This window comes from Elephantulus edwardii, unplaced genomic scaffold (genome assembly GCF_000299155.1).
Source record: "Elephantulus edwardii isolate Elephantulus edwardi_28Jun2011 unplaced genomic scaffold, EleEdw1.0 scaffold00101, whole genome shotgun sequence".
NCBI classification, from domain to species: Eukaryota; Metazoa; Chordata; class Mammalia; order Macroscelidea; family Macroscelididae; genus Elephantulus; species Elephantulus edwardii.
The window spans coordinates 8,248,004-8,274,753 of record NW_006399851.1 but is presented as its reverse complement, the minus strand read 5'-3'; the positions used below and the strand labels follow the sequence as shown (position 1 = coordinate 8,274,753).

The 26,750-nt window shown below is 43.6% G+C and overlaps 1 protein-coding gene across 1 annotated transcript in view; it reads right to left on the bottom strand.

Moving 5' to 3' along the window:
• The window catches only part of PHACTR1 (phosphatase and actin regulator 1), an 815,088-nt gene that overhangs the window by 93,933 nt on the left and 694,405 nt on the right, over positions 1-26,750 (bottom strand). Inside the window, exon 8 of the mRNA XM_006891609.1 lies at positions 1,055-1,376. Coding sequence (XP_006891671.1) covers positions 1,055-1,376 — 322 coding nt within the window. The remainder of the gene's footprint in view (positions 1-1,054; positions 1,377-26,750) is intronic.

Here is a 26,750-nt window from a genome sequence, read left to right as displayed (position 1 = left end):
TTGTGACTGAGATATTTCACTCAGCATAATGTCCTCCAGGGTCATCAATTTTGAATAATATTTGCATGAGTTCCTTGTTTTAAATGACATTTTTTTGATCGTAAAATACAAAATAAATAACAATGCAGGAAAGAAAAATATGAAATAGAAAAATGACTATGTGTATTCCACTTAAAAAGCTGTTAAATGTTCACAGGAGCATGATTTGTATTCAACTCATTGCTGTTTAGGTGGGACCAAGTCATAGCTGACCTTCCAGAGGCTGTCAACTACACAGGAGGCAATTACCTATTTTTCTCTCACAGAGCAGATGGTGAATTCAAACTGTCTTCTTTTGGTTAGCAGCACAACTCCTTACCTATTAGGCAACCAGAGCTCCCTTATTATGTACCAGTGCATTTATATGTGTGTTTTCATATGTGTATTTAATACACATACACATGTACATAGATATGTATGTGCATAGTTGTGTGACATATATTGTTTGTTGCTGCTGTGTCATTGAGTTGGATTGACTCAGAGCAGACCCTCCAGTGAGTTTCAGAGGTAGTAAATTGTATGGGAGGAGACTGGCCATCCTTCTTTTGAGGAGAAGCTGGTGGATTAGAACCATGTGTCTTTGGTATTGCAGCACAGCTTCTTACCATTAAATATACATGTTGTTGTTGTTGTTATGTGCCGTTGAGTCATTTGTGACTCATAGCGACCCTATGCACAACAGCCCTAAACCCTGCTCTATCCTGTGCCAACCACAATGCCTCTGACACACCCATCCCGATTACCCCAGTCACTGAATCAATATAACATATATAATGTTAATATAAATTTAAAACCTAGTAACTTTAATATACATAATAAAATAGAAAATTTTATATAAAATAATTTATATATATAGATATATATTTTAAAAGTGACTGCTATATGGTTGTCAATATTTTTTCTCTTCCACATTGCCCTTGAATTATTCTGACTTTTGCAGTGTGTTTTCCCTTGAGGTGACTCCCCGCCCTGGTCTTCCTTCACCCGCTTGCTGCCCACCCCCGTGCACTTTTACCTCTCCAGCCTCTGCATGGTCATGGCCAGCGTCTTGTTCAGCTCGTCGATCATCCTGCAGCTGGAGGGGTGCATGGGCAGGGAGCCGGTGGAGGAGGGCAGGTGCTGGCCGTGGCTGCCGTACTGCAGCTGGTGCTGGAGCTGGGATGGCAGGACCGTGTGGTGGTGCTGGGCCATGCTCTGCTGGCTGCTCTTCTGGGCGGCATAGGAGGCCAGGGAGAGCTCTGGGCCCCCGACAGGCATACAAATCATGACTTTCTTTGGAGGTAGCGGAGGCGACAGTTTCACTGGCAGACAAGGCAATTTCACAGGGGCGCCAGGATCTGCAGCAGAAGGAGGGTAAGATGCAGGTGTGAGTTAGGGGCTTCAGAAGGAACCCAGCATAGCCCATGTGCCCACCTGGTGACTGTCCACTGAAGAGAACCCTTGCCATAAAGCATATCAATTGAAGACACCAGCATGAGGAGCTGCTCAGGTAACATCAGGCAGCCAGCACTCTCTCCCTACTGTAAGGCTGTAAGGTGCCCAGGGCCCACCCATCAGTGTGTTGTCTGCCTGTGTGCCAGAGTGAGGCCCTGAGCTGCACAGATGGTGAGCTAGCAGGAAGAGGCAATGCAAGGAACTCTTCTCATGGATGCACACAAGACTGGGAAGAGACCGCTTTCTAGGCTTTCCTATTGGACAGTCAAGAATTTGGTCTTAGGGAGCTCTGACAGCCTAGTGGCAAGAAGCTGCACTACAATCCTGAAGGTGAACAGCTCGAATCCACCAGATGCTCCGCTGGAGAAGGAGGGGCAATCTCTTCCAGTGCCAGCTGGATCCCACTCGAAGATACACAACAAGGAAAAAAAAAAAAAAAGAATTCAGTCTTGCTCAAAGAGAGGTCTGGCTTTTGTCCCTGCTCCTGGGAGGGAATTTTTGAACTCATGACATTCCAAGTAACTAAAGTGTCTTTATTACTCAAAGTAAGGCCTGTGGTCCACACCTGATCATTTACCCTAGCAAGGCAGCCGTGGTGGGCTCTTGGGCCATATGGTATCAAGGCCAAATCGATGGGAGCACTGGATATGAAGTTCAAGCACATCGGCAATCAATCAATCATGCCTATGTAACAGAGCCCCTGCAGTGATAAAGCCTGAGTGAGTTTCTCTGGTTGGCAATACTCCATGAATTCTGTCACCAGTAACATATCATAAGGACAATAGCAATTTTGCATTTTGGAACCTCCTCAGGCTCTGTCTTGTTTATCTCTTCCTGTGGCTGAATGTATTCTGCATCATTTCCTTGAATCAAGGACGAGTTTCCACTGAGTTCTAGTAAACTACTGAACCTGGGGCTGGTTTGGGGAACTCTCTCAACTTTAGCTGGCGTCAAAAAGCATGGTCTTCTGTGGGCCTGTCGCTAGAAGTCTGTAGATGGAACTGAACTCTGTGTGGTTAGCATGAAAAGTCTTGGGCAAACTTGACAATCTGAAGATTGCACCCTTAAGCCTTAGAGTGTGACTAACTCAAAGTACCCATGATATCTAAAATATGGCCAGTGTAATTGGGAAATGCAGGAAAAGGATGGGCAATCTCCTCCCATGCAATTAACTGCCTTTGAAAACCCACCAGAAGGTCAGCTATGGGTTGGTTCCAACTCGATAGTACACACCACCACCAGTAACAAAATGGAAGTAGCCTCCTAGCTGATTCTTTCTATGGTGTTAGAAGGCAAACCAATGTTCAAGTCTGCTGATAACATCATAGTATTACTTTGATGCTGTCTACCATAATTCTTTCATCTGCAACATGGTGATGATCAAGCCTGCTGAGGGAGCTTTGGCGAGCATCATTTATCACAGAGACAGAGGACCTGGTCTGTGGGCCTGACACGGGTTCTGTTGAAGACTGTTACTGCCAGGCATGGTAAGAGGCAAGGTGTAACATATGTGCAGGGCTGGTTGACCCTAACCCAGAATCCATGGTGGGCTCTGACAGGGCACTCCAGGGGCCTGAAGGAATCTGCCCAGAACCAACCCCTTAGTTCTTTAGCAGTGTTCTGGAAGCTTCCTAGAGAGGCTCCAAACCTCAGAGGGCTCAGCTGCCAGGTAGACGATGGGAAGACCATGTCTGTCTGCAGTGTCTTCAACTGCTATTGGGTCGATTCTGACTCCCAGGACCCTATATGTTAGACTAGCAGTGCATTCTAGCCAGAATCAGACTACATTTTCCTCCTGCAGAGCAGCTGATGAGTTTCAACAGACATTTTGGTTGCCAGCCAAGTTCTTAACCACTGTGCGCCCCAGGGCTTCCTGTCTGTGCCCCACATTCCTGGGATCCATCGAGGCCTGGAGAAGCAGGGGCAGGCATGCTTGAGCCCTGTGGGCTGCAGGCTGGCCTGGAGACTTTCTGCTTTGAGTGTAGCCTCCCTCCAATGTAACATCCACAGTCCTGCCCAAATGACACGCCTGCAACAAAAATGCCAGGGTGCCACCCCTCTGCATGAAACCCACCACTGGCTCCTCGGCTAAGAAGAGAAATCCAGCTTCTCTACACATCTTTCAAGGCCTTCTTGGCCTGGATCCTATTCAACTCATCTGCTCCTGTCTATATCTCACCTTCATGAGGTTTGCTCTGCTTCCCTGAGAAAGTGATGGTGCTAGTGAGAGCCGGAGTGTCTGGCTGGACTTTCTCCCTTGAGATCCATCACTTTATTCACATGGATTTTACTTAGGTGTTCCCACACGAACCCAGGCTCCAGCAAAGCCCTACCAAGGTGGCCTCGGTCAGATGGCCCATCCCATGTTCCACAGAAGTCGTTCCAGTCTACCCTGCCTTCCTCATCTTCCTGGCTCCTTTGCAGATGAAAATCAAACCAAATAAAAAAAAACAAAACCAAACCAAAACCAGGCTCTGGTGAGCCGATTCTTATTCCTGGTGGCCTCACAGGTGTCCGAGTAGAACTGGCTGCCCACAGAGTTTTCAAGAGCTGATGTTTCAGAATGAGATTACCAGGTTTTTCTTCCACCTCTGCATGGACTTGAACCATCTACCTACTGGTTGGTTAGTAGTGAGCATGTTAACTTTTTGAACCACTCAGAGACTCTTCCCATTTGCCAGGAAATCAGAACTGGGCACTCAAGTCCTTCCCCCGAACCCTCTCCCCCCAACCCCCTGCCATTGGCTGAATCCAAGCTTCTTTTCTCTCCATTACCCACTGATATCTAACCTCACTCATGCTTGAGTTCTCCAACCTCCCTGATGTATGTGTCTCCCCGTCTGTTTGGAATACCACTATCTCCTGTCTTGCTGAATTCTTACTCTTTTTAAATCTAGCTAAAAAAAAAAAATACATTTATATATTATCTTTTCCAGAGGCTTCTTCCCTAATCACAAAATCACTCCATTCCACATTCAACTACCATGATCTGTGATACACAAATACTGATGTTAACAATATTGAAATGCTACTGATGAGGGCTTATGCTTAGGGCGCCTGGGGGGATGGAAAAATCTGAGAAAGGATCAGGTGGTCGGGCAAACAGTGTGATGATCAGCATTAATGTCTCAGAACTCTATGTGTGAAGTTTATCAAAGTGGAATTTGTTCTGTGACCACACTGGGGGAGAAAAGTGTTAACAGTGACACTCGCGGTAATAACAGCGACAGTACTAATTATTGCCAACTCTTATGTCGTGCTTTTGCAGTGTCAGATATTGCTCCACGTGAACTTTTCACACCTTAATAAACTTAATCATCACAATAAGCCTACGAGGCAGACGCTGCTTTTATAATCGATTTCACAGAAGATGAAATGGACTCTGGAGACAGCACCAAATTCTTGTTTATGTAATCGTCTCCTCTCCTGGAGAGCAAGTGCCGTGTGTACTTTCTCATCACACCCTTAGCAGCTTGCACTGTGCTCAGCTCACAGCAAGAGGCTCAACACATTTTGACTGGAATAGTCTGTAACTAGATGAATTTGCACCTTCCTCAAAAACTGAACTCAGGGAGGGAGACCTGAGCAAGAATGGATTACGGTCTTAGGATCCTCAGAGTTTGGATCCTACAGCTGAGATGCAGGAGAGTCTCACCTTCTCAGGCTCACTTCTGAGGTACCATCTCACAGGTTACACTCCCACTGCCATGACCCACCTATGACACAAAGGAAAGCCTCTCAGGAGCATCCGAAGCTGGGCTAAATCCACAGGGGCTGAGATGGGAAAATTCACCCACTCTGCCTATGTTTTGTCACTAAAGGGTCTATTTCCATGGCTCTGGCAGCTTTAGTCCTCTGCTGACCTAATTGTAAGGAGCTATATGCTGCTAAACCAAAGACACGTGGTTCAAATCCAGCTACTCCATAGAAGAAAGATGGGAAATTTCTCATCCATGCATTTTACTGCCTCTGAAAACAAGCTGGAGGGTTTCGACTTGACGGTACATGGAAAAAGCCAACAACAAACCAGCTGTTGAGTCTACTCTGACCCAGTGTGACCCTCCAAGGAGAACTATGGTTTTTAGGGTTTTCAAAGTGTGATTTTTTTCAGAGGAAGACTTACAGGTCTTTCTTCAGAAGTGCCTCTGAGGGAACTTGAATCTCCAGCCTTTGGGTGAAAGGCAAGCACAGTAACCGTCTGCACTGCCCAGGGACTCTGGTCACCCTTGACAAAGGCATATGCAGGAAGTGTGACAGCTTCTCCTCCAGGGACTTCTTTGCCTGTGTTTCCTTCACTTGCAGCTGCCCCACCTCCATCTTAGACAGATAGATGCTTGCTCATTTACTCGCTCAGGAGAAAGAAGTGGGAAGACTGAGAATTCTCTGCTCAGAAAAGGACTAAGAATACATCAGGTCCTGCTCATCATGTTAAGATATAACTTCCAGTCACAGATAAAAGAGTCTTTTCACAGCTCTTGTAGCAAAACATACTACTTGGTGTGCTCACAGGGAGCAAGGCAAACAGACCTTGGGATCCTATCCGCACAAGCAAGGGAGCAGGACCAAATGAGTGGAGAGAGTTACTTTACTGTTTTAGGGGCCACTCACTCAATGGTTTCGATGTGACTCAGTTTCATAGCAACCCTCCAATGGGCTTCCAAGGCTGTAAATCTTAAAGAAAGGAGGCTGCTCATCATTCCCCTGCAGAGCTGCTGCTGGATTCAAACCACCAGAGGCATGAAGCCCTCTGGCTAGCAGTGCAACAACCTCCATCCTCAGAGTTCCTTGGGCTTTCCACAGCATCCTTTCTCCCACTTACATTTTGCTTCTCACCCCGTTTGCTAGGTTGTACGGTGGTGACTGGCATGACGCTTTGATGCTGGGAGCTACTCCACCAGTGTTCCAATTATCAGCAATGATACTCATGGGGACAAATAGAAGTTAAACTTCCTGACTCAGATAGACCAGAAGAAAAGCTTGGAGGTCTGCTTCTGAAAATTAGCCAATAAAATACATGGATCACAACAGAACAATCACCAATACACTGTTAGAGGCTGAGCACCTAAGAGCAGATTCATTGCCATTAAGTCTGAAGTGACTCATAGCTGAGCCTGCTGTGGGTTTCCTGGGCTGTGAAGTGCATGAGAGCAGAGTGCCCATCCTTCTCCCATGGAGCCAGTGGTGGATTCAAACTGCTAAAAAGGAACGACCCTGGAGTGAGCAGAGCCAACTAACTCTTCATGTCCTAGGCCACTAGAGCTCCTTCTTAGGCTGGATGTTACTGTCTTTATTTACTAGCAAGTCAGAACCAACTCATCAGTGACTATCCAATGGGTTTTCACAGACTGCAGATCGCACAAGAGGCGATCACCCATCTTTCTCCCTAGGAGTGGCTGGGGTTCAAACTGCCTGCTTTTGGACTGGCAGTCCAACTCCTTACCATGAGGCCCTCAGAGCTCCTGCTTATGCTGGAAGGCATTCAAAATACACAAATCCTGGAACAACAGAGCTCTGGTGGGTGAGTGGTAAGGAAACACACTGCCAACCCAAAGGCGGGAGGTTCAAATATACCAACTGCTTTATGGGAGAAAGATGGGCAATCTCTTCTTGTGTGATTTAACTGCCTCTGAAAACCTGCTGGAGGGTCAGCTATGGGTTGGTTTTGACTCGATGTACAAAACAACTCCAGCAGTCATGAAACTGGCCCAGGACAAGGCAATGTTCTGTTCTGTTACCAACATGTGCAACCTGTGAGGGCCATGAGCTGAAATCAATTGGACAGCAATTAACAATATGTGCCTTTTGCTTATTTAACTACATATGCCCCAACATATAAAAAGTCGAAGACTGATTTGCCTGCATCTAATATGCTGAGAGCAACTGTACTTCCAATACATTCACCTGAAAGTTAGTAAGTCTAACTCAGGCAAAACATTCACCTCACAGCACTTTCAATTTCATGTTGTATTTGTGAAAAACCATTCATCCACTTGGGACATTTTATAAGTGATAGGAATTTTACATCCTCATGGACGATTTTTCTTCTTTTTAGCATTTTAAAACCTCCATGATCTCTGCTTTCACCCTCCCCTACCCCTCTTGGATCCTTATACTCATTCTACAATAATGGTTTTATACAATACCATGGAGTTTATAATTTGATGGAGCGGGGTGGTGGTGAGGAAAATCTGTTCTTGAAAACAATGTATTCAAATTTTGTAAATAAACCAGTATAAAAAAAAGTCAACTTGGGGAGGGGAAGGAGGCAGAGGGGGTAAAATGTGCAAAAATGAATGAATGAATGAAAATTTAAATTTTCTGTAAACTTTTGTTAAAATCACAATTAAACAATTTTATTTATTCAAACAAAAACTTCTATGACACGTTTATTTAAAGAGTTTCCCTTTAGAATTTTGTTTCAAGAAGTAGAAGCTTATTGAACATTCAGTTTTCCATCAGAGATGATTCTATACATTAGATTCTTCACAAAGTACTTGGTTCAAATCTACCAGCAGCCTCATGGGAGAAAAGATAGGCAATCTTCTCTCATACAATAATTTCCTGCTTCTGAAAACCTGCTGGAGGGTCAGCTGACGACGACGACGACAACAACAACAACAACAACAACAACAGCTGCTTCTTCCTTCTTGCTGTCTGATTTGTCATATGTGCACTCTACCAATGGTATTGAGTTGGTTTGACTCATCTTCACCTTCTATTGGATTTAAGAGGTTGTAAATCTTTATGGGAGGAGTCTATGCAACGTGCCTCCAGAAACTCGATGAACTTTGATAAATGTTGATAGTTGTAGAGGGCCTTCAGATCTTTTGTTCATAGGGTTGCTATGATTCATGCTCGACTCGAAGGCAATCAACAACAACTATGCAACTGTTCCCCCCCCCCACCCCAGGGACAGTTACTGGCTTCAACTTACTGACTTTTCAGCTAGCAGCACAAAATATTGATGTATGGTGTCACCAGAATGCCTTTCAAGTACTAGTAGAATAAACCTCTCATTGGAGATCTTTCTCTCCTTTGCTAGTCCTCTATCTTTCCAAGTATGATGCCCCTTTCCAAGGAATAGTCTTCCCTACCTACATGCCCAAAGTACAAGATAAAGCTTTGCTGTCTTTGCCTCCAGGGTGCACTTCGGCTGCATCTTCTCCAAGATATATCTGCTTGGGGTTTTTTTTGCAGTCTATGGACATTCAGTATTCTTTACCAACAGAGCAGCTCAAAGGCATCAATTATTCTTCCGTCACCCTTACTCACTGTCCAGCTGTCTGATGATTGAGTGAGAATGCCATGGCCTGAGTCAGGCACATCTTAGTCTTCAAACTGACTTAGCTTTCAATAATGATAGTCTTATACAATATTTAGCCTTTTGTAACAAACTGCTATTACTCAGAAGCCCTATGGTACAGCCTACTAACCAAACTACCTCAAGTCTCTGGTGGTTCAAATCCACCAGCAACAATTTGGGAGAAAGATGAGCGGTCAGCTTTCCTTGAGATGTATAGCTTCTGACATCAAGTAGAGAGTAGCTGCAAGTTAGAAATGACTTGATCACACCGAGCTTGAGTTTTTTATATCACTTAGCCCAATGTTCTCTAAAACTCTTGACCATTCTTTAGTGTTGCATAGTACTCCACTGTAGTAGCTAGCAACTCTTGTTGCTGTCAAGGCTATTAAACTACTTCGTTAAGTAGCACAGGCTTGCCTTTTGTCCTGGCATTGGATACAAAGTCAGTTCAACCCATCTCAGTTTCCTTGAGGTGCAGCTGATTTTTGTCTGCAGTGGGTAGATGTGATGCGTAAAGTCACATTGGGTGTGGCTGTTTCCTCACATTATGTGACTTAGTAGGAGTAAACAGTTGCTGTTGTTGTTAGGTGCTGTAGAGTGGAGTACAACTCACAGCAATCTTATGAACAAAAGATCTGAACCCTGTTCTATCCTGTGTCATCCTCACACTTCCTGACACACAAAAGCCTATTGTAGCTGTCACCAAGTCAATTTAACTGGTTCTTCTCCAAGGAATAGCACCTCCTAGCAACACACCCAAAGTATGTGAGACGAAGCCTCATCATTTTCACCTCCAAATAGCACTCCTGCTGCACCTTCTCCAAGACATATCTGTTTGGTTCTCGTCGCCATCCATGGGATGTTCAGTGCTCTTTTTAAAAGCCCCAGCTCAAAGGCATCAATGCTTTCCCTGCCGTTCTTATTTATTGTCCAGCTCTCAGATGTATAGCAAGTCATTAGAAAGACTATGGCCTGAATCAGGTGCACCTCACTCCTCAAAATGACATCATTACTCCTCAATAATTTGGAGAGGTCCCTAACTGCAGATTTTCGCAGTGCGATGCATTTCTTTATTTTCTGACTGTTGGTATCAAAGGTCTTAATGGGGAATCCAAGCAAGATGAAACTGTTGACACTTTCAACCTCCTCTCCATCCATCATGACACTGCTTATTGGTCCAGTAGTAAGAATCTTTGTTTTCCTGATATTGAGATGCAATCCTTCTCAAAGGCTGCATTTCTTGATCTTCTGCAACAAGAGCTTCAAGTCCTCCTTCCTATAATCAAGCAAGGCTGTGTCATCTGCATAATGCTGGTTATTGATGAGTCTCCCTTTAATCCTGATGCCACACTACTCCTCATAGAGTCCAGTATCTCAGATAATCTTCTCAGTGTATAGACTGAATAAGTACGGAGAAAGAACACAACACAGTGTATGTTGGTTTTTGTTTGTTTTCCTCATCTGTCTCCAGAACAGTGAGAAAAGCAAAATTCAAGTGTCCAGTTACCCCCTCTAGGCTCTGCCAATCACTGTGGGCCTTAGCTGCTGCAAGGCTTGCCACTGAGCTTGTAAAAAAATGCGGATTCTCAGGCCTCGTCTTTGAGAATCAGAGTCTTCATCTTGACAAGATTTGCAGGCACCGTGCTCAGCTGAGGTCTCTCAGAGTCTCCTAGCTGTTGTTAGGTGCCATCATGTTGTCTATGATTTGTAGTGACTCTATGAACAACAGATCTGAACCTTGCCGTATCCTGCACCAGCGTCATATGCTTGAGTCCATGGTCACAGTCACTGTGTCAACACATCTTGTGGAAGGTCTTCTCTTTTCTTCAACCCTCCACCTTTCTTTCTCACCATTGTGACTTTTTCCAAGAACTGCTTCCTCCTGACACATGTCCAAACATGTGAGACAAAATTTCACAACCTTTGCCTCTAAAGAAAACCCTTATGGAACATCTTCTCAGACAGACTTCTTGTTCTTTTGGCAGTCCATGGGATGTTCAGTACTCTTCTCCAACACCGCAATTCAAAGGTATCAATTCTTCTGTCCTGATTCCTTGTCCAACTCTCATATGCATAGTGACTAACTGAAAAGACCATACTTAGTTAAGGCACACCTTAAACAGACATTTTCTTAATAAATAAAAAGTACATTTTTATTTTATATTGGTTTGCTTCCAAAGTTCGTATCCATTGTATTTCACACTATCCTTCTAAACTGACATTCTTGCTCTTCAGCACTCGGGAGAGGTCTCTGACAGTAGATTTTCCTCATTGCAACACTCTTTTGATTTCCTTAGTTCTATTACCATGGGTGTGGACTCTGGATCCAAGTAAAATAAAACCTCTGACAACTTCTACTTTTTTTCTTTGTTATCATGTTGTCCGGATTTTCGTTTTCTTGATGTTGAGATGTAATTCACAGTAAAGGCTGCAGTCAGTGATCCACTGAAGCAAGTGGTTCAATTTCTCTTCTATGTTGAAGTATAAACCCCCAGTTTATGATCAGCTGCTAACCTTAAGTTTGATGGTTCAAACTTACCCAGGAGTGTCAAAAGGTCTAATACTGTAGATTGCCGTTGTGTACCAAAGAGTCAGAACCGACCCATAGCTGACCCTCCAGAGGGTTTTCAAAGGCAGTTAATCGCACAGGAGGAGATTGTCCATCCTTCTCCCATGGAGCAGCTGATGGCCTTGAACTGCCTGCCTTTGGGATTACAGCGCAGCTTCCTGTCAGTAGGCCACCAGAGCTAAGAAAACCCTATGGAGCAGTTCTGTGCTTTAACACAGGGGTTACAGTTATGGGCTGCCTTGATGGCAAGGAGTTTTGATTCTGGTTTTTTTTTTTTTTTAATCTTAACTCTAGTCTTCTGGGGCACAACCTTGTTTGGAAACAGAGTCTCTGAAGAAGTTACAAATTAGCTCATGTGTGGTCACTGTGGAGTGGGCTTGCTTCTAATTCAATCCTATAAAGAGATACACAGAAGGGAGATGGCCAGGTGACACAGAGTCATGCCAGAGCTGCCAGCTGAGGAGCGCCTGAGGCCACCAGCAGGCTCAGGAGACAAGGACCAATCCTTCCCTAGGCCCTCCAGAGGGGAGGTGGCATGGCCAACAGCATGAATCTAGACTTCTAGCTTCCCAAAGCTTGGAAAGGTGAAGGGTCAGGGAAGAAGAGGAGCCTCAGTGAGATGGACTGACACGGTGACTGTGAGGACGCTGCAAGGTGACAATGCGTTCGGTCTGCTGCACACGAAGGGGCGAGGATTTGAAGGTGACTTGATGTCTTCTCAAACAATAGCCTCCACTCAAGAAATTACGCTTCTATAGTTTTCTACCTCACCCTTTGTAACTAAAGTAACAAATAGTTACCTATTGTCCAGTCAGAACTGACCCACAGCTGAGCCTCCAGTGAGTCTTCGGAGGCAGTAAACCACTCAGGAGACGGCCCATCTTTCTCTTACGGAGCAGCTGGTTGATTCAAACTACATGCCTTCAGGTTGTCAGCACAACTCCTTACCTACCACGAGGCCACCAGAGCTCATACAACAGCTAAAAATCCAAAGATACAAATATTCCCTTCATTTGGATAGCAGCTTACTGAACAGAATACCTTGTACCCATCTTGTCACAATAGTTAATAACTGCTGGAGTGCACCCTCTCCTTCTTGCACTGATAAGTGTTGGTGGTTGGTCCTGTGGGGTGAATCAAAGCTGCTTCCACTGCCTTATTCGAAAGGGTTAAGTCTCTGCTGCCAAACAGAACGAGATGCAGTCTATTTATAGAAACGTCTATGTTGATAGAGTGGAAAAAGCAAAACCACCAATTCCCGCAAAGGAAAATAATCCAAACTGAGTGTCACAGAGCCATAAACCCCAGAGAGCTGCATTTCCCAGTGTGACACAGCTCCGACTTAGGACTTCACACAGGAAATGAACACCTGAGACCGCGACTACAGTCAATTCTTCGGCTGCAGGACTGTAGTCCATTCAACCAGTGACTGTGAGTTTAAATGAATCAACTTCTAGTCTTTCCTCTCACCACTATTAATGAACTTTTTATCAACACCTAGGGTAAAAGCCCAATTATAACTGCTGGTACATCCATCTCAATAACAGTAACACTTAGTGCCTTAATGAGCCAACGTGTTGTAAGAATTTCTTAATCATTTGCCAGCTGGGATTTTCTTTTTAGGGAATATTTTTATTGCGCTTAAGGTAAATGTTTATAAAGAAAGTCAATTTTCCATTCAACAATTCATGCACAAATTATTCTGTAAAATGGATTGCAATCTCTATATTGTGTGACTGTGTAAATGGTCTTATTATTTCCACTTTGGGTTCCCTGTTCTCATTTGTCTAGCCTCTTACCGTACTGGCTGGTTTTAGTTGGTGTCTCTAGCTTCCATCACTGGATGCAGGCATTCTACCTGAAGTCTTAGGGAGTACCCAGAATCTCACCGAGAATTCTTTGGCCCCACAGTGCCTTCAGAATACCAAGCCACATGGTGGTTTTACTCCTTGATCAAACGCCTGCACAGACCAAATGTGCTGACTGGTCTTTTTCAGTGAGAAGAACAGTGTGCAGAAGAAAAGGAGTAACACAAGAAGGGAGCTCACTGCATAGGGGACACCGAGCTTCTGTTGCCATCGAGTCAGAACTGATTCACAGCTGAGCCTCCAGCAGGATTCTGCAGGCTTCTGAAACTATACATCACATGGAGGAGACTGTCCGTCTCCAGAGGAGGCCTTATTGGATTGAACTGCCAGAGAGGTGCTGGCTTTGAGTCAGCAGCACAACGTCCATATCCACCAGCAGAACTTCCTTTAAGCTTCTCTTAAGGGTGATGGAGAATGGGGAAAGTGATGATGGTGCTGGTAGCACAACATGATTGATGAGCACTACGAATGCCCTTCAATTATACATGCAGAGAATGTTGAAATGGGAAGGGATGGAGAGGAAAAAGGAAATATTAACACCCCCCAACATGTATGTGTAGAAAAAAAACATTCACAGATGTTTACGTAACAGATTTTTAGAAAGAAATGTGATCTTATCTTTACAAATTTGAAAAAAAGAAGGAATGTTAAAATGACAAGTGTTTTGCTACAGACATATTTATTACAATTAAAAAAAAAAGGGTGGAAATTTATTTGTGATGCTAGTCAGCTGTCAAGGACAACTCCAGAGTACCAAAGAGCAAGGATATCATTCTGGAGACTAAGGTGCACCTGATCCAGGCCCTACTCTTTGCGATTGCTTGCTATGTGTCAGAGAGTTGGACAATGACTAGGGATGATGGAAAGAGAACTGATGCCTTTGAGCTGTGGTGCTCGAGAAGAATACTGAATATACCGTGGACTGCCAAAAGAACAAACAGGTTCACCCTGAAGAGGATGAAATCTGCCTTCTCCTTGGAGGCAAGGATTGTGAGGCTTCGTCTGACCTACTTTGTGCATGTTGCAAGGAGGGACATCATGCTTCAAAGAATGGAGAGTCAGAGAAAGGAAGATCACAGAAAAGATGGACTGATTTTCTGATGGGGTAATGAAGACAGGTGTGTCAGACAGGTGTGTCAGAGACAGTAAAGCTGGCACAGGATAGCGCAGGGTTAAATGCTGTTGTATATAGGGTTGTTATAAGTCACATGCAACTCGATGGCACTTAACAACAAGAGCAACAGCAATGAAAGGTGAGAGTTCAAATCTTACAACAGTTCTGAGGGAGGAAGATGAGGTAGCCTACTCTCTTAAGATTTACAGCGTTGGAGACCCAGTGGGGCTGCTCTACTCTCCTATGAGGACAATCAGAATCCACGTGACCACAGTGTGGGGGGGAGCTGGTTCATAGCACCTAACTTCCTCTTCACTAGCAGCTCACTTTGTTTAGAGTTGTTTTCCCCAAGGAAACATTTTTTGTTTTGAAACAAAATAAAACAACAAGTGCACTTAAAAAAAAATGTACTTCTTTCTAGAAAATCTGAGAACAATATCTCACTGAGACAAAGAGGTGGAGGTGGGTCACTTAAAAACTGCCTTGTGGGCATATATCAATCCTTGCAGGGCTGCAATTAAAGAGATTTATTTTTAATTCACAATAGATTATTCACTGGCAGGGAACTACATTTAAAGAGTCAACACTAGGATGTCCTTAAAATTATAGACTAATCAGTAGTGTCAGCAACTCTTGTTAGTAATCACAAATCATCTGCATGAAACACACATTATACTGCTTATCTCTGGAGGATGAAATGAGTACTGTCCCTCTTTTGGGAGAATGGGCAAGGAAGGGCCAGTCAATGAAGGCGGAGCTGCTAGAATGGAACCTTCTTCAGCACATGGGGGTTTGGAATCTCCTCACTGATGACTAAGTTTGGGTTTTTCCATAGCAAATGGCTTAGAATCCCCTATGTGGCATAAGAGCTCACCAAAAGGTCGGATGTTCAAATCCACCAGATGCTCTATGGGAGAAAGATGGAGCAGCCTGCTTCCATGAGAATACAGTGTCAGAAACCCTACAGAACAGTGGTATTCTGCCCTTTATGGTTACTGCTGAGCCAGAACCAACTTAACAACAACAGCAAAAGGGTTTGAGCGTTTTAAACGGTTATCATGCTGGGCTGCTTACAGAAAGGCTGGAAGTTCAAGTATATTCAGAGGTGCAACTAATTTGAGTTTTTCTTGGTTTAGATCTGCTGTTTGATTTTTTTTACTGTTTTATTACACTGTTCTGTTGCTGCTGAGTCAAGTACAACTCACAGCAATTCTATGAACAAAAGATCTGAACCTTGTAAATATCCTGTGCCATCCTCACACTTCCTTACACACTAGAGCCCACTGTGGCAGTCACTGGGACAATCCATCTGGTTGTGGACCGTTCTCTCCTTTGCCGACCCTCTGCCTTTCCAAAAATGATGTCCCTCTCCAAGGAACAGACTTTCTTAGCAACATACCCAAAGTATATGAGGCGATGTTTTATCATCTTTGCCTCCAAGGAGCACTCTGATTGCACTTTCTCCAAGATATATTGGTTTGTTCTTTTGGCCTTCCATGGGATGTTCTGTAGTACTCTAACACCACAGCTCAAAGGTATACATTTTTCTTCATGTTTATATTACTTCATACATTTTCTGTAGCTTGTTAACTTCCCATACTTACAGGTTGAAGACCTAAACATTTTTTTTAAGGAGGAGTAAATTATATTGGGGGACCTTGTAATTAGTAAACACTCAAAATATAAGTGCTAAATTAAATAACTCTCCAACTCAAAAGCATTATAAAAACCATTCTGCTATGGTCTTGATCCTAATTCTAGGAGTCAGGGCAGAGAATTCCCATTCAAACATACTTTAATAGATTAAGAGAAAGTCCTCATGTGCACTAAGGAAAGAATTTCTGCATTATAAAAAAAAATCAAGATGAGAAAACTAGACACAAATACAAAATTTAGGTAGCTGCCCTGTTCTTTCAGGGTAAGCGTCACCCAGAGAGTGTCCACCTTAAATCTCTTTATGAGGCTTCTGAGTTACCATTCATTTCTTCACTTAAAGGCACAGCTTAAGTTTTAAGTCACAATGGTGTAGTTTCTGGTTCTCCAGTATCATGAGAGCAGAACCTTGGGAGGGAAGGCTCAGGTCAAGGCAGAAGTGATTCTATGGGGTTTGGAAGCAAGGGAAGATGAAAGAGGAGAGCAAGAATGACGGTGGCAGGGGTAATGGGGAGAAATGAGGAGAGAGCAAAAGAAAACTCAATGGTTCAACATTATTCAAGCTCCCTGGAATTCAGGAGTAGGTGTTCTGTTAGAACTCAACCCATGGATATGTGTTGGAAATGTCTTATAGTTGATCCTTCATTGGTTTTCCTAGGCTGTAAATAAAAGGAGCTTGCCTATCTTTCTCCTTTGGAGCCACTAATGGATTTGAACCACCAGGGAGATTCAGCCTTTGGGTTTAGCAGCTCAGCTTCCTATGAACCATGTCATTAGAGCCCCTTTTTGTTATAAAAGGTGTAAAAGTTATACATGAAAATGGTGGAGACAAACACAATGATTTAAGGCCTAAAGTGCATCCACTTCCTAAACAACACACCTCTGGAAACTCTACGGACTTTGAGAAATGATGATAGTTTTAGAAAGGCTTCAGGTTTTTTTGTTCATAGGTTCACTATGAGTCATGCTCAACAGGACAGCAATCAACAACAACAAGAACTAGCTATGTGCCCATAACCAAGTCATTTTAAAGCTTCAGATTTCATTTTCTTCTTGGGATCATGTCTACTTCACAGAATTCAGGGGTATACTGCAAAGCTGTCAACTTTCCTTTTCTTTCTCTCTCTCTCTTTTTAATTTTAATGAAAGTTTACAGAGACTTTGGATTTCCATTCATTCATTATTCTACTTTTATCCCTGCCCAACCTCTCCACCAGTTCGCTCTTCTTTCATTGTTACACAATTCCTCCCCCCCCAAGTCCACTCCACTATGCAGCCTTCATTTTGGACTCCTGTCATGACAATACTTAATCATATATCCCTTTTAAACAGTTCTCTTCCTCATCTATTTCAATGCAGTACACATAATTTATACCATTTTTCTCAGCCTACCCCCAACCCCAATGTCAGTCTCGTGTTACAACAGTGGCACCATGCCCTTTTCATTCCTCAGGTGAAAATCAGACTACTGAAGGCCAGCTTCCCAGGAAGGTGATCATCTTCCATCCACTAGGTACCTGTACCTGTCCTAGGTACCATGTATGCAGAAGGCCACATCAGAAGTTCATGTGCTTCTGAATCCAATAAGGCTGGAAAGATGATTGGTATAGAAATAACATAAACAAACAGGCAAATAACACAACGGCTTAGAAAGGTAGGCAACAACGGTTTTGCCTTGATGCCCTTTTTGGGGTTGGCTACCATCCCAGGAAGGATGGATGTTAAGGACTCAGATAATATTTTATCATACCACCAGCTGTGCGGAGCAATGGATGTATAGAAAATAAGGGAATCCAATGCCAAATCAACACTGAACACTGTGTGTGTTCCACTGGGGAAGATGAGTTCAGAGAGGATGACAGCTGGAGGACAGAAATAGTATGGGAGAGGGACGGCTTCTCTCTACCTGGCTGATGGAAGGAGAAAACTTCTAAGAGAAATCTCCAAGTTAACTGCAGTCTTCCTGATATGGCAAAAGACAGTGCCAAAGCAATTTCTGCATTTCTTTCTCTTCTCATTTGTCTGGGAGAAGTTCTGCTTCAGGAACATGTAACCTCCAGAACTCACCAGGCCATTATACTCTGTCACTCTGTACTATTTTTTTTTTTAATATGGTATTTTTTCATTGTCCTTTTCTTTTTAAAAAGTTATCTAGGGGGAAAAAATCCCAAACAAACCAGAAAAATTCACTAAAATCCCACATCCTATTTAAAATACCAGATACTGTTGAGTTGATGCCTACTCACAGTGACCCCTAGTGGGTCAGAGTAGGACCACATTCCACGGGGTTTTCAGGGTCTGACTTCCAGAAGCCGATTGCCTGGTCTTTCTTCTGAGGCACCTGTGGAGTTCTGGGTAGCAGCTGAGCACATTAACTGTTTCCACCTATTGACACTGAGTGGGCTCTGACTCAGAGGGGACTCCAGCTGGAGAGTTCTTAGTTTACTGATTATTTCTGACATGGTCCAGATGTCCCTGGAGTAATTAATAACAGAGCAAGGTTAATGTGGCTGCCTCATGGTGATGCTGATTCATTATGACTGATTGCTCACTTACAGGAATTAAGCCAGTCTAATTAAGTTAAACCCTAAGAGACAGAGCTAGCCATGTGGCCTACAGGCATATATATGTGTTTTTATCATATGAAGAGGTACATTCAGGCAAGGTATTAGCCTTATGCATTTTTTGGGGTGTGTGTGTGTGTGTGTACACACTGTTGAGTTGGATCTGACTGGCACAGGAGGAGGTGGCCCTCCTTCTCCAGCAGAATATCTGGTGGATTTGAACTGTGCACCTTTGGGATTAGCTCAGTTTCTTGCCACTAGGCCACCAGAGCTTCCTCGCCTTATGCATTTTTACTCATTGACCTTGTCTCTGTAGACATGATTGGCCAGTCTCCCTTGGAAAGGGCCAGTGAAACCAAAGACTGGGCTCATTTCGGAATCTTCAGCCCTGGCATGGGAGCGCTCTGGACGTGTAGTCTGTACAGAGCTGTGCTGCTAACCCAGAGGTGGTGCCTCTGCTGGTTTAAGTTCATCAGCTTCTGATTCAACTATGAGTCAGAACGGCCTCAACAGCAATGAGTCTGTTTCTGTTGGCTTTCCCCATCACCTAGTCCCTGCATATATCATGAGTCCTACAGACACCAAGGTGCACCTGTTCCAGGCCATGGTTTTCTCAATCACTGGCTATTCATCTGAGAGCTGGACAATGTCCAAGGATGATAGAAGAAGAATTGATGCCTTTGAGTTGTGCTGCTGGAGAAAAGTCTTGAACATACCAAGGACTACCAAGAGAACAAATAGGTCTGTCCTGGAGAGGGTGAAATCAGGTTATTCCTTGGAAGCAAGGATTTTGAAGCTCCATTTCACATACTTCGGACATGTTGCCGGGAGGGACAAATCCTTGGAGAGAGACATCATGCTTGAAAGGGTAGAAGGTCAGTGCAGAAGAGGAAGACCCTGGATTATATGGTGACTGTGGTAATGCGGTCAGGTGTGTTAGAGATGGATAAGGTTGGCTCAGAATTAGGGCAGGGTTCAGAGCTCTTAGGGTCGCTGTAAGTCATAGTCAACTTGCACATAATATAACATTATAACATAACAACAACAACAACAACAACAATGTATACCATGCTATCCAAGTTCCGGTGTTCACAACTGAATCTCAAGTGTGCCTCCAGTAACTATGCTTAGATACCTTGGCCCGTGCTCTTACTTAAGAAATCCTGTTAAGTTTTCTTTTCAAATGTCTTATCTACCTGAAGTGCTCTTGGGGCTTTCAAGATGAAATCTTTCAGAAACCTATTGTAAAGCTGAGTGAGTTCAAACTGCCAACCTGCCACTCACAGAACCATTCTGTCAATAAATGAACAGAATTCACAGTGTTTGTGGCTTGGGGAGGATATTTACAGAGGTTTCTGCTGATTTTGAGTACTTTCCACTCTAAGGGCTCTATGTCTAGTACTCTGTTTCTCTGAATTATTCATAGAGTTTTCAAAGGTCAGTTATTTCAGAAATGGATGGCCAGTCTTTCTTCTTAGTCTGTCTTAATCTGGAAGCTCCGCTGAAATTGTCCACTATGATGACCCAGCCGGTATTAAAGTGCTGGTGGTATAGCTTTTCATTTACTTGCATCTGAGAATTGGGACGTGAATAAAAGAACAGAATAAGAATTGATTCCTTTGAGTTGTGGTGCTGAAGAAGAGCACTAAAAGAACAAACAAATCTGTCTTGCAAAGAGAGTGCAGCCAGGTTGCTCCTTAGAAGGAAGGATGTGGAACTTCCTCTTATTTACTTTGGGCATGTTGTAAAGAGGGGCCAGTCTTTGGGGAAAGATGTCATGCTCAGAAAAAGTGGAGGGTCAGTGGAGGAGGGGAAGACCCTCGACAAGATGGATTAGCACAGTGACTGTAGTAACAGCCTCTAATGTGCCAGAGAGATGAGGATGGCACAGGCTAGTGCAGGATTCACATCTGATGTTCACAGTGTTGCTCTGAGTCATACTCAACTCAACATCACTCAAAAACCACAAGACACAACTTGTGGAGGATAGGGTAACATTCAGAGCTGTCGTTCATAATAAGGTCACTATGAGATGCAGTGAACTTGACAGCAGGTGCCTAATAACAAAAACAACACTTATGGAGGATATTTGGCAATACTTAATTTTAAGAGAAATTTGGCATTAAATTCTTAGGGTCGCCTATGACTCGATAGCACTTAACAACAACAACAACAACAACAAAACTTTAACTCAGGTAAATTAGGGAACTACTTTAGGACTGAATTTTAGAGAAACTAGAGATCCTTATGAAAATGTACTTGGGTACTTATTATTATCTTTTTATAAGAGGGAATATAGAAAACACCTAAGAAATTAACCAGATAAATCTTGATCTATACCATGCTAACAAAAATCACATTGTGAAATATTTATTCACATGAGAATTAGTTCAAAAGATGTTACTAAAAAGTGCAAAAATCATACGATAGCGTAATCATCAATAAAGTAATAGAAACCTAACACTTTATTAGCAAGAAACTAATTGCTTTCTTAAGTAGCCTGTAATAGTTTGAAACGAGCACTTCAAAATATCCCAAGCAATAAAGACCATCTTTTGCAATAAAAAGCAGGAGTGGCATTCACTTCCTAAACAACATGCCTCCAGAAACTCTATGAACTTTGATAAAAGTCAATAGTTATAGAAAGGCTTCAGGTCTTTTATTCATAGCGTCACTGAGTTGTGCTCAACTCGAAGCAATCATCAACAACAATCTCTCAATGTATACTATTTTTTTCACAATACTGTAAGCTAAAGTAAGACTGATATTCTTATTTCTTCTTTAAAAGGGAAGACGTTTTTCTCTTAAGTCTAGCAGAAGTAATTGGCAAGCTTCCTTATCCAAACGGAAGCCTTCTGTCAACGTATGTAACTGAAAATTATTCTTTTGGTCCATAGAGGGCGCCAAACTATGTCAGGACCTTGGAAAAGCTGGGTCAGTTAGCCCAGAATACAATAAGCGTGCCCAAATGCCTAGGGGGGCAAAAATACTGTAAAAAGTTTCCACATTTCATGGTCCTACTCTTCCTCTCTAGAAACGTCTGAAGTCTCTGATATGGGTGATTGCTGTTTGTTCTTCTGTGCTGACAAGTCAGAACAGATCTATAGCTGACCCTGCCGTGGGTTTTCAATGGCAGTAAACTGCACGGGAGGATTGCTCATCCATTTCCTTTAGAGCAGCTGGTGGATTCAAACTGCACACCTTAGGGATTGCAGCACAGTGTCTTCCCAGTAGGCCACCACAGTTCCATACACAATGTGCTATTTTTGTCGTTATATGCCCTCGAGTTGCTTGCTACTCATGGCGGCCTTATTATGTACAACAGAACTGAAATGCCAACTTTACTGTCTCCAACACACCTACTCTCATTACACCAGTTACTGTATCAAACCATCTCATTGATGGTCTCCCTCTCTTTCTCGTCCCTCCTCCCTTCCAAGCATAATGCCCCTCCCTCTCCAAGGACCCTTCTTGCAACATGCCCAAAGTATGTCAGATGAAGCCTCCAAGAAGCAGCCTGGCTTCACCCTCTCCAGGATGAACCTGTTTGTTTTCCTAGCAGTCCATGATATATTCAACACTCTTCTCCAACACCACAGCTTAAAGGCATCAATTCCCTATCCATCATCCCCAGCTACTGTCCAGCTTTGTGACACATAGTAAGCAACTGCAAACACTATGGCCTGGATTAGTATATAGTACATGTTACATACACACACACACACACACACACACACACACACACACGTTGTTTGTTTGTTGTTGATTGCCATCAAGTCGAGGACGACACATAGTGACCCTATGAACCAAAGATCTGAAGTTTTTCTTTAACTGCCATCATTTCTCAAAGTTCATAGAGTTTCCAGAGTCATGTTGTTTAGGAAGTGGACACCATTTCTGCTTCCAAACATGTCTTAATCAGGGAGCTCCACCAATCATTGTCCACCATGGGTAACCATTATGGCATTTGACACCCCAGGAGCACAGGGTTCAGCATCATAGCCACTCCAGGCTACCTCAGTACAGCAAACTGACAGACCAGTGTTGCACCACTGAGAAGAATGTTCCTTTAAATTATAATTACACTAGGCCAGAGGTCTTAACCAACTTTTAAATACCAAGCCCTCCAGGAGATGTTGTTGACTCTGAACAAGAGGCTTAAATAAAAAACAAGAGAGCCCAACTTTTCAGAGTTGAACTGCTTCCCCCAGTCTCTCTTTCATCTGTTCTTGTTAATTGCGGTTGAGTCAAGTACAACTCATGTTGGTGTTGTTGTTGTTATGTGCCATCGAGTCATTTGCGACTCATAGTGACCCTATGTACAAGAGACCTAAACGCTGTTCTATCCTGTGCCAACCTTGCCATCTCAAACACACTCATTCCCACCACTCCACTCACAGAATTGATCCATCTCATCGAGGGTCTTCCTCTGCTGAGCCGTCCCTCCACTCTCCCAAACATGATGTCCCTCTCCAAGGACCAGTCCCTCCTTTCAACATGCTCAAAGTATGTCAGATGAAGCTTCAGAATCCTTGACTCCAAGGAGCATTCCGGCTTCACCCTCTCCAGGACAAACCTTGTTTGTTCTCCTAGCAGTCCATGGTATATTCAAGACTCTTCTCCAGCACCACAGCTCAAAGGCATCAATTCTCTTTCCGTCATCCCTATTCACTGTCCAACTCTCTGACGCATAGCACGTAATTGCAAAGTCTATAGCCTGGATCAGGCACACCTTAGCCTCCAGCCTGACGTCATTGTACTTCAGTACTCTTGAGAGGTCCCTCACAGCTGACTTTCCCAATGCAATTTGTTTCCTGATTTCCTGGCTGCTGTTACCAAGCGTGTTGACTGTGGAGCCAGGTAAACCAGAACTATTAACTATCTCAATCTCTTCACCATCCATACTGATGCTGCCAGTTGGCCTAGTGGTGAGAATCTTTGTTTTCTTGATGTTGAGCTTCAATCCATATTGAAGACTGCAGTCCTTGACCTTCTGCAGCAAGCGCTTCAAGTCCTCTTCAGATTCAGCAAGCAGGGTTGTGTCATCTGCATAACGCAGGTAGTTGACGATTCTTCTACCAATCCTGATGCCACATTCCTCCTCGTACAGCCCAGCATCTTGGATAATCTGTTCTACATACAGACTGAAAAGGTATGGAGACAAAATACATCCTTGACGGACCCCTTTCTTGATTTTGAACCATACAGTGTCTCCCTGCTCTGACTACTGCTTCTTGGTTCAAGTATAGGTTTTGCATTAGCACAATCAAATGTTCTGGGATTCCCATTCTTCTCAGAGTCAGCCATAGCTCACTGTGATCCACACAGTCAAAAGTCTTTGCATAGTCAATGAAGCACAGATACACATTCTTCTGGTATTCATTGCTTTCTGCCAAGATGAAAAAAAGACCTGAACCTTGTCCTATAACTATCATTGTTTCTCTATGTTCATAGCCTTTCCAAAGGCATGTAGTTTAGGAAGTGGATGACACTAGTGCTTCCAAACCTGAAGCAATTTGGGAGCTTTACCCAACACTACCCATGATGGGTAACCATTAGGTATAGTAGTATATATATATTATGGAGCAGGGAGTACTGGTGGCCTAGTGGCAAGAAACTGTGCTGCAATCCTGAAGGCATTCAGTTCAAGGCCACCAGCTGCTCCACAGAAGGAGGATGGGTATTCTCCTCCCATTTGATTAAATGCCTCTGATAACCCGCTGGAGGTTCAGCTATGGGTCAGTTCCAACTCTATGGTACATAACAACAACAACAACAGTATGTATCAGTATAGTAATAGTATATGTATTAGAATATTAGCTTAATGCTTGTTTTTCAACTTCAACCCATATCCACGATTGTTTTTTATGGTGGCAGGTGGCTGATGGCAGAATCGTGTTTTCTTCAGGAACAATTAGGCAGTATGTACAATATTAATTTTTTAATTAGTTAGATATGCAAATGTACACAGATAAATGGATGGATGAATAGGCAGTTGTCTGGATGGATGGATAGATGAGTAGTTAGATATTATCTTTTAAAAGCTTTTTTTCCTCTCTGGTTTTCTATGAATTCTGAGCACCGAATTAAAAATTATTAGTATGTTGATTGGTTCCTTTAAATGGAAATTCACTCTTTTAAGTGACAATCTGACTTGGGTGGATGTATTTAGTAATAGATTAGTTTGACATGACTCAATGTCTAAGCTGGATTCTCATGAAACTCAGCCCATGTGAGAGACATTCTGAACTAGGTGTGGGGAAGCTCATTGCCTCACCTTGGCTCTGCTGCAAAATGCCAACCAGTCTTGGAAGAAACACTTAATCTTACCTCAGTTGTTCTATCTATAAAAGAGATAAATATTCTGTAGAGGGTCAAGGACTGCAGCCTTCACTATGTATTGAAGCTCAATGTCAAGAAGACAAAGATTCTCACCACTGGACCAACTGGCAGCATCAGGATGGATGGTGAAAAGATTGAGATTGTCAACAACTTTAGTCTGCTTGGCTCCATGGTCAACACTCTTGGCACCAGTAGCCAGGAAATAAAAAAACGTATTGCGATGGGAAAGTCTGCTCTTAGGGACCTCTCCAGGGTACTGAGGAGCAATGGTGTCACTTTGGAGACTAAGGTGTGTCTGATACAGGCTATGGTCTTTGCAATCATTTATTATGCATCAGAAAGTTGGACAATGACTAAGGAGGATAGAAGAAGAATTGATGCCTTTGAGCTGTGGTGCTGGAAAAGAGTATTGAATGTACCCTGGACTGCCAAGAAAACAGATTCTTCCTGAAGAGGGTTAAACCAGGCTGCACCTATGAGGCAAGGATTCTGTGGCTTCGTCTGACATATTTTGGACATGTTGTAAGGAGGGAGAGGTTCTTGGAGAGGGACATCATGCTTGGTAGGGTGGAGGGACAGCGCAGAAGGGGAAAACCTATGAGGTGGATTGATTTACTGACTGGAGTAATAGGGATGGGAGTGTCAGAGGCAGTGAGATTGGCACAGGATAGAGCAGGGTTTAGGGCTGTTGTACACAGGGTTGCTAGGAGTCGCAAGTGACTCGACGGCACATAACAACAACAACAACAACAACAACCTCTGTCTTCATGTTGTTGCTGTTAGATGCCATCGAGTGAACTACAACTCATAATGACCTTATGGGTAACAACCCTGTCCTGCCGTGTGCCATTTCTCATGATCAAGCCCAGTGTGGCAGTCTCTGTGAAACTCTGTCTTAGTTACTTTGGTCATATATTCAAGAGGAACCAATCCTGGTAGAAAGATACCAAGCAGGGAAAGGTAGAAGATCAGAGGAATAGAGAAACCCTGCAACTGCCCTCATTACACCTGACAAAAATGTCAAATTGTACAGCTGCACATCACTTAATGTCCATGATATGGTGTATCAAGTAGGGTCCTGTATCATCTGTAGTTAAACCTTATAAAGCCTATTATACTAAAGCCTTATGAAAGTCTATCATGCGTGTGGCCTGCCCAGACAGAGGCTATGCGGGCAGCCTGTACAGTACTTTGTAGTACTCTGTCCTGATCTGGAGCATGGAGCACGTGGAAGCGGCCTTGGGGACCAGGTGTGCAGGTGCCATCCTGATGGTGCAACCACACATGCTGACCCTATGTAGCCACTGGCGCTTGGAGGCGGGAACTAGGAGTGTGGGGCCAGCTGGTGCTGCCCTGCGCCAGGAGGTAGTCACTGCCCAGGCTGCTGTGTTAGAGAATGAAGCTCAGACGCGGTGCTGTGGGGCAGGGAATGCACCCCAGTACCCCCTTGCTTATCCACTCTGGGGGCTTGGAGGTTTTGTATCCATGATGGGAAAATAATACACAAAAAGAGGGCTGCTCCCTTCTTGAATTAAAAAAGAGAAACACCACCTTATGGGAAGACAGACAGAAATGTGTCTGACATTGCCCAAAAGGTCACCAAGCACCAAACCTGTCCACTGTCTATGAAAATATCAAATACGGTATAAAAAGGCAGTTGATTAATATCAGGTAGGATTACTATCTCCTCAGGGGAAGACCCTCTATGAGATGGATCGATTCAGTGACTGGGGTAATCGGGATGGGTGTGTCAGAGGCAGTGCGGTTGGCACAGGATAGAGCAGGGTTTAGGGCTGTTGTGCATAGGGTCGCTATGAGTCGGAAACGACTCGACGGCACATAACAACAACAACAACAGGATTAC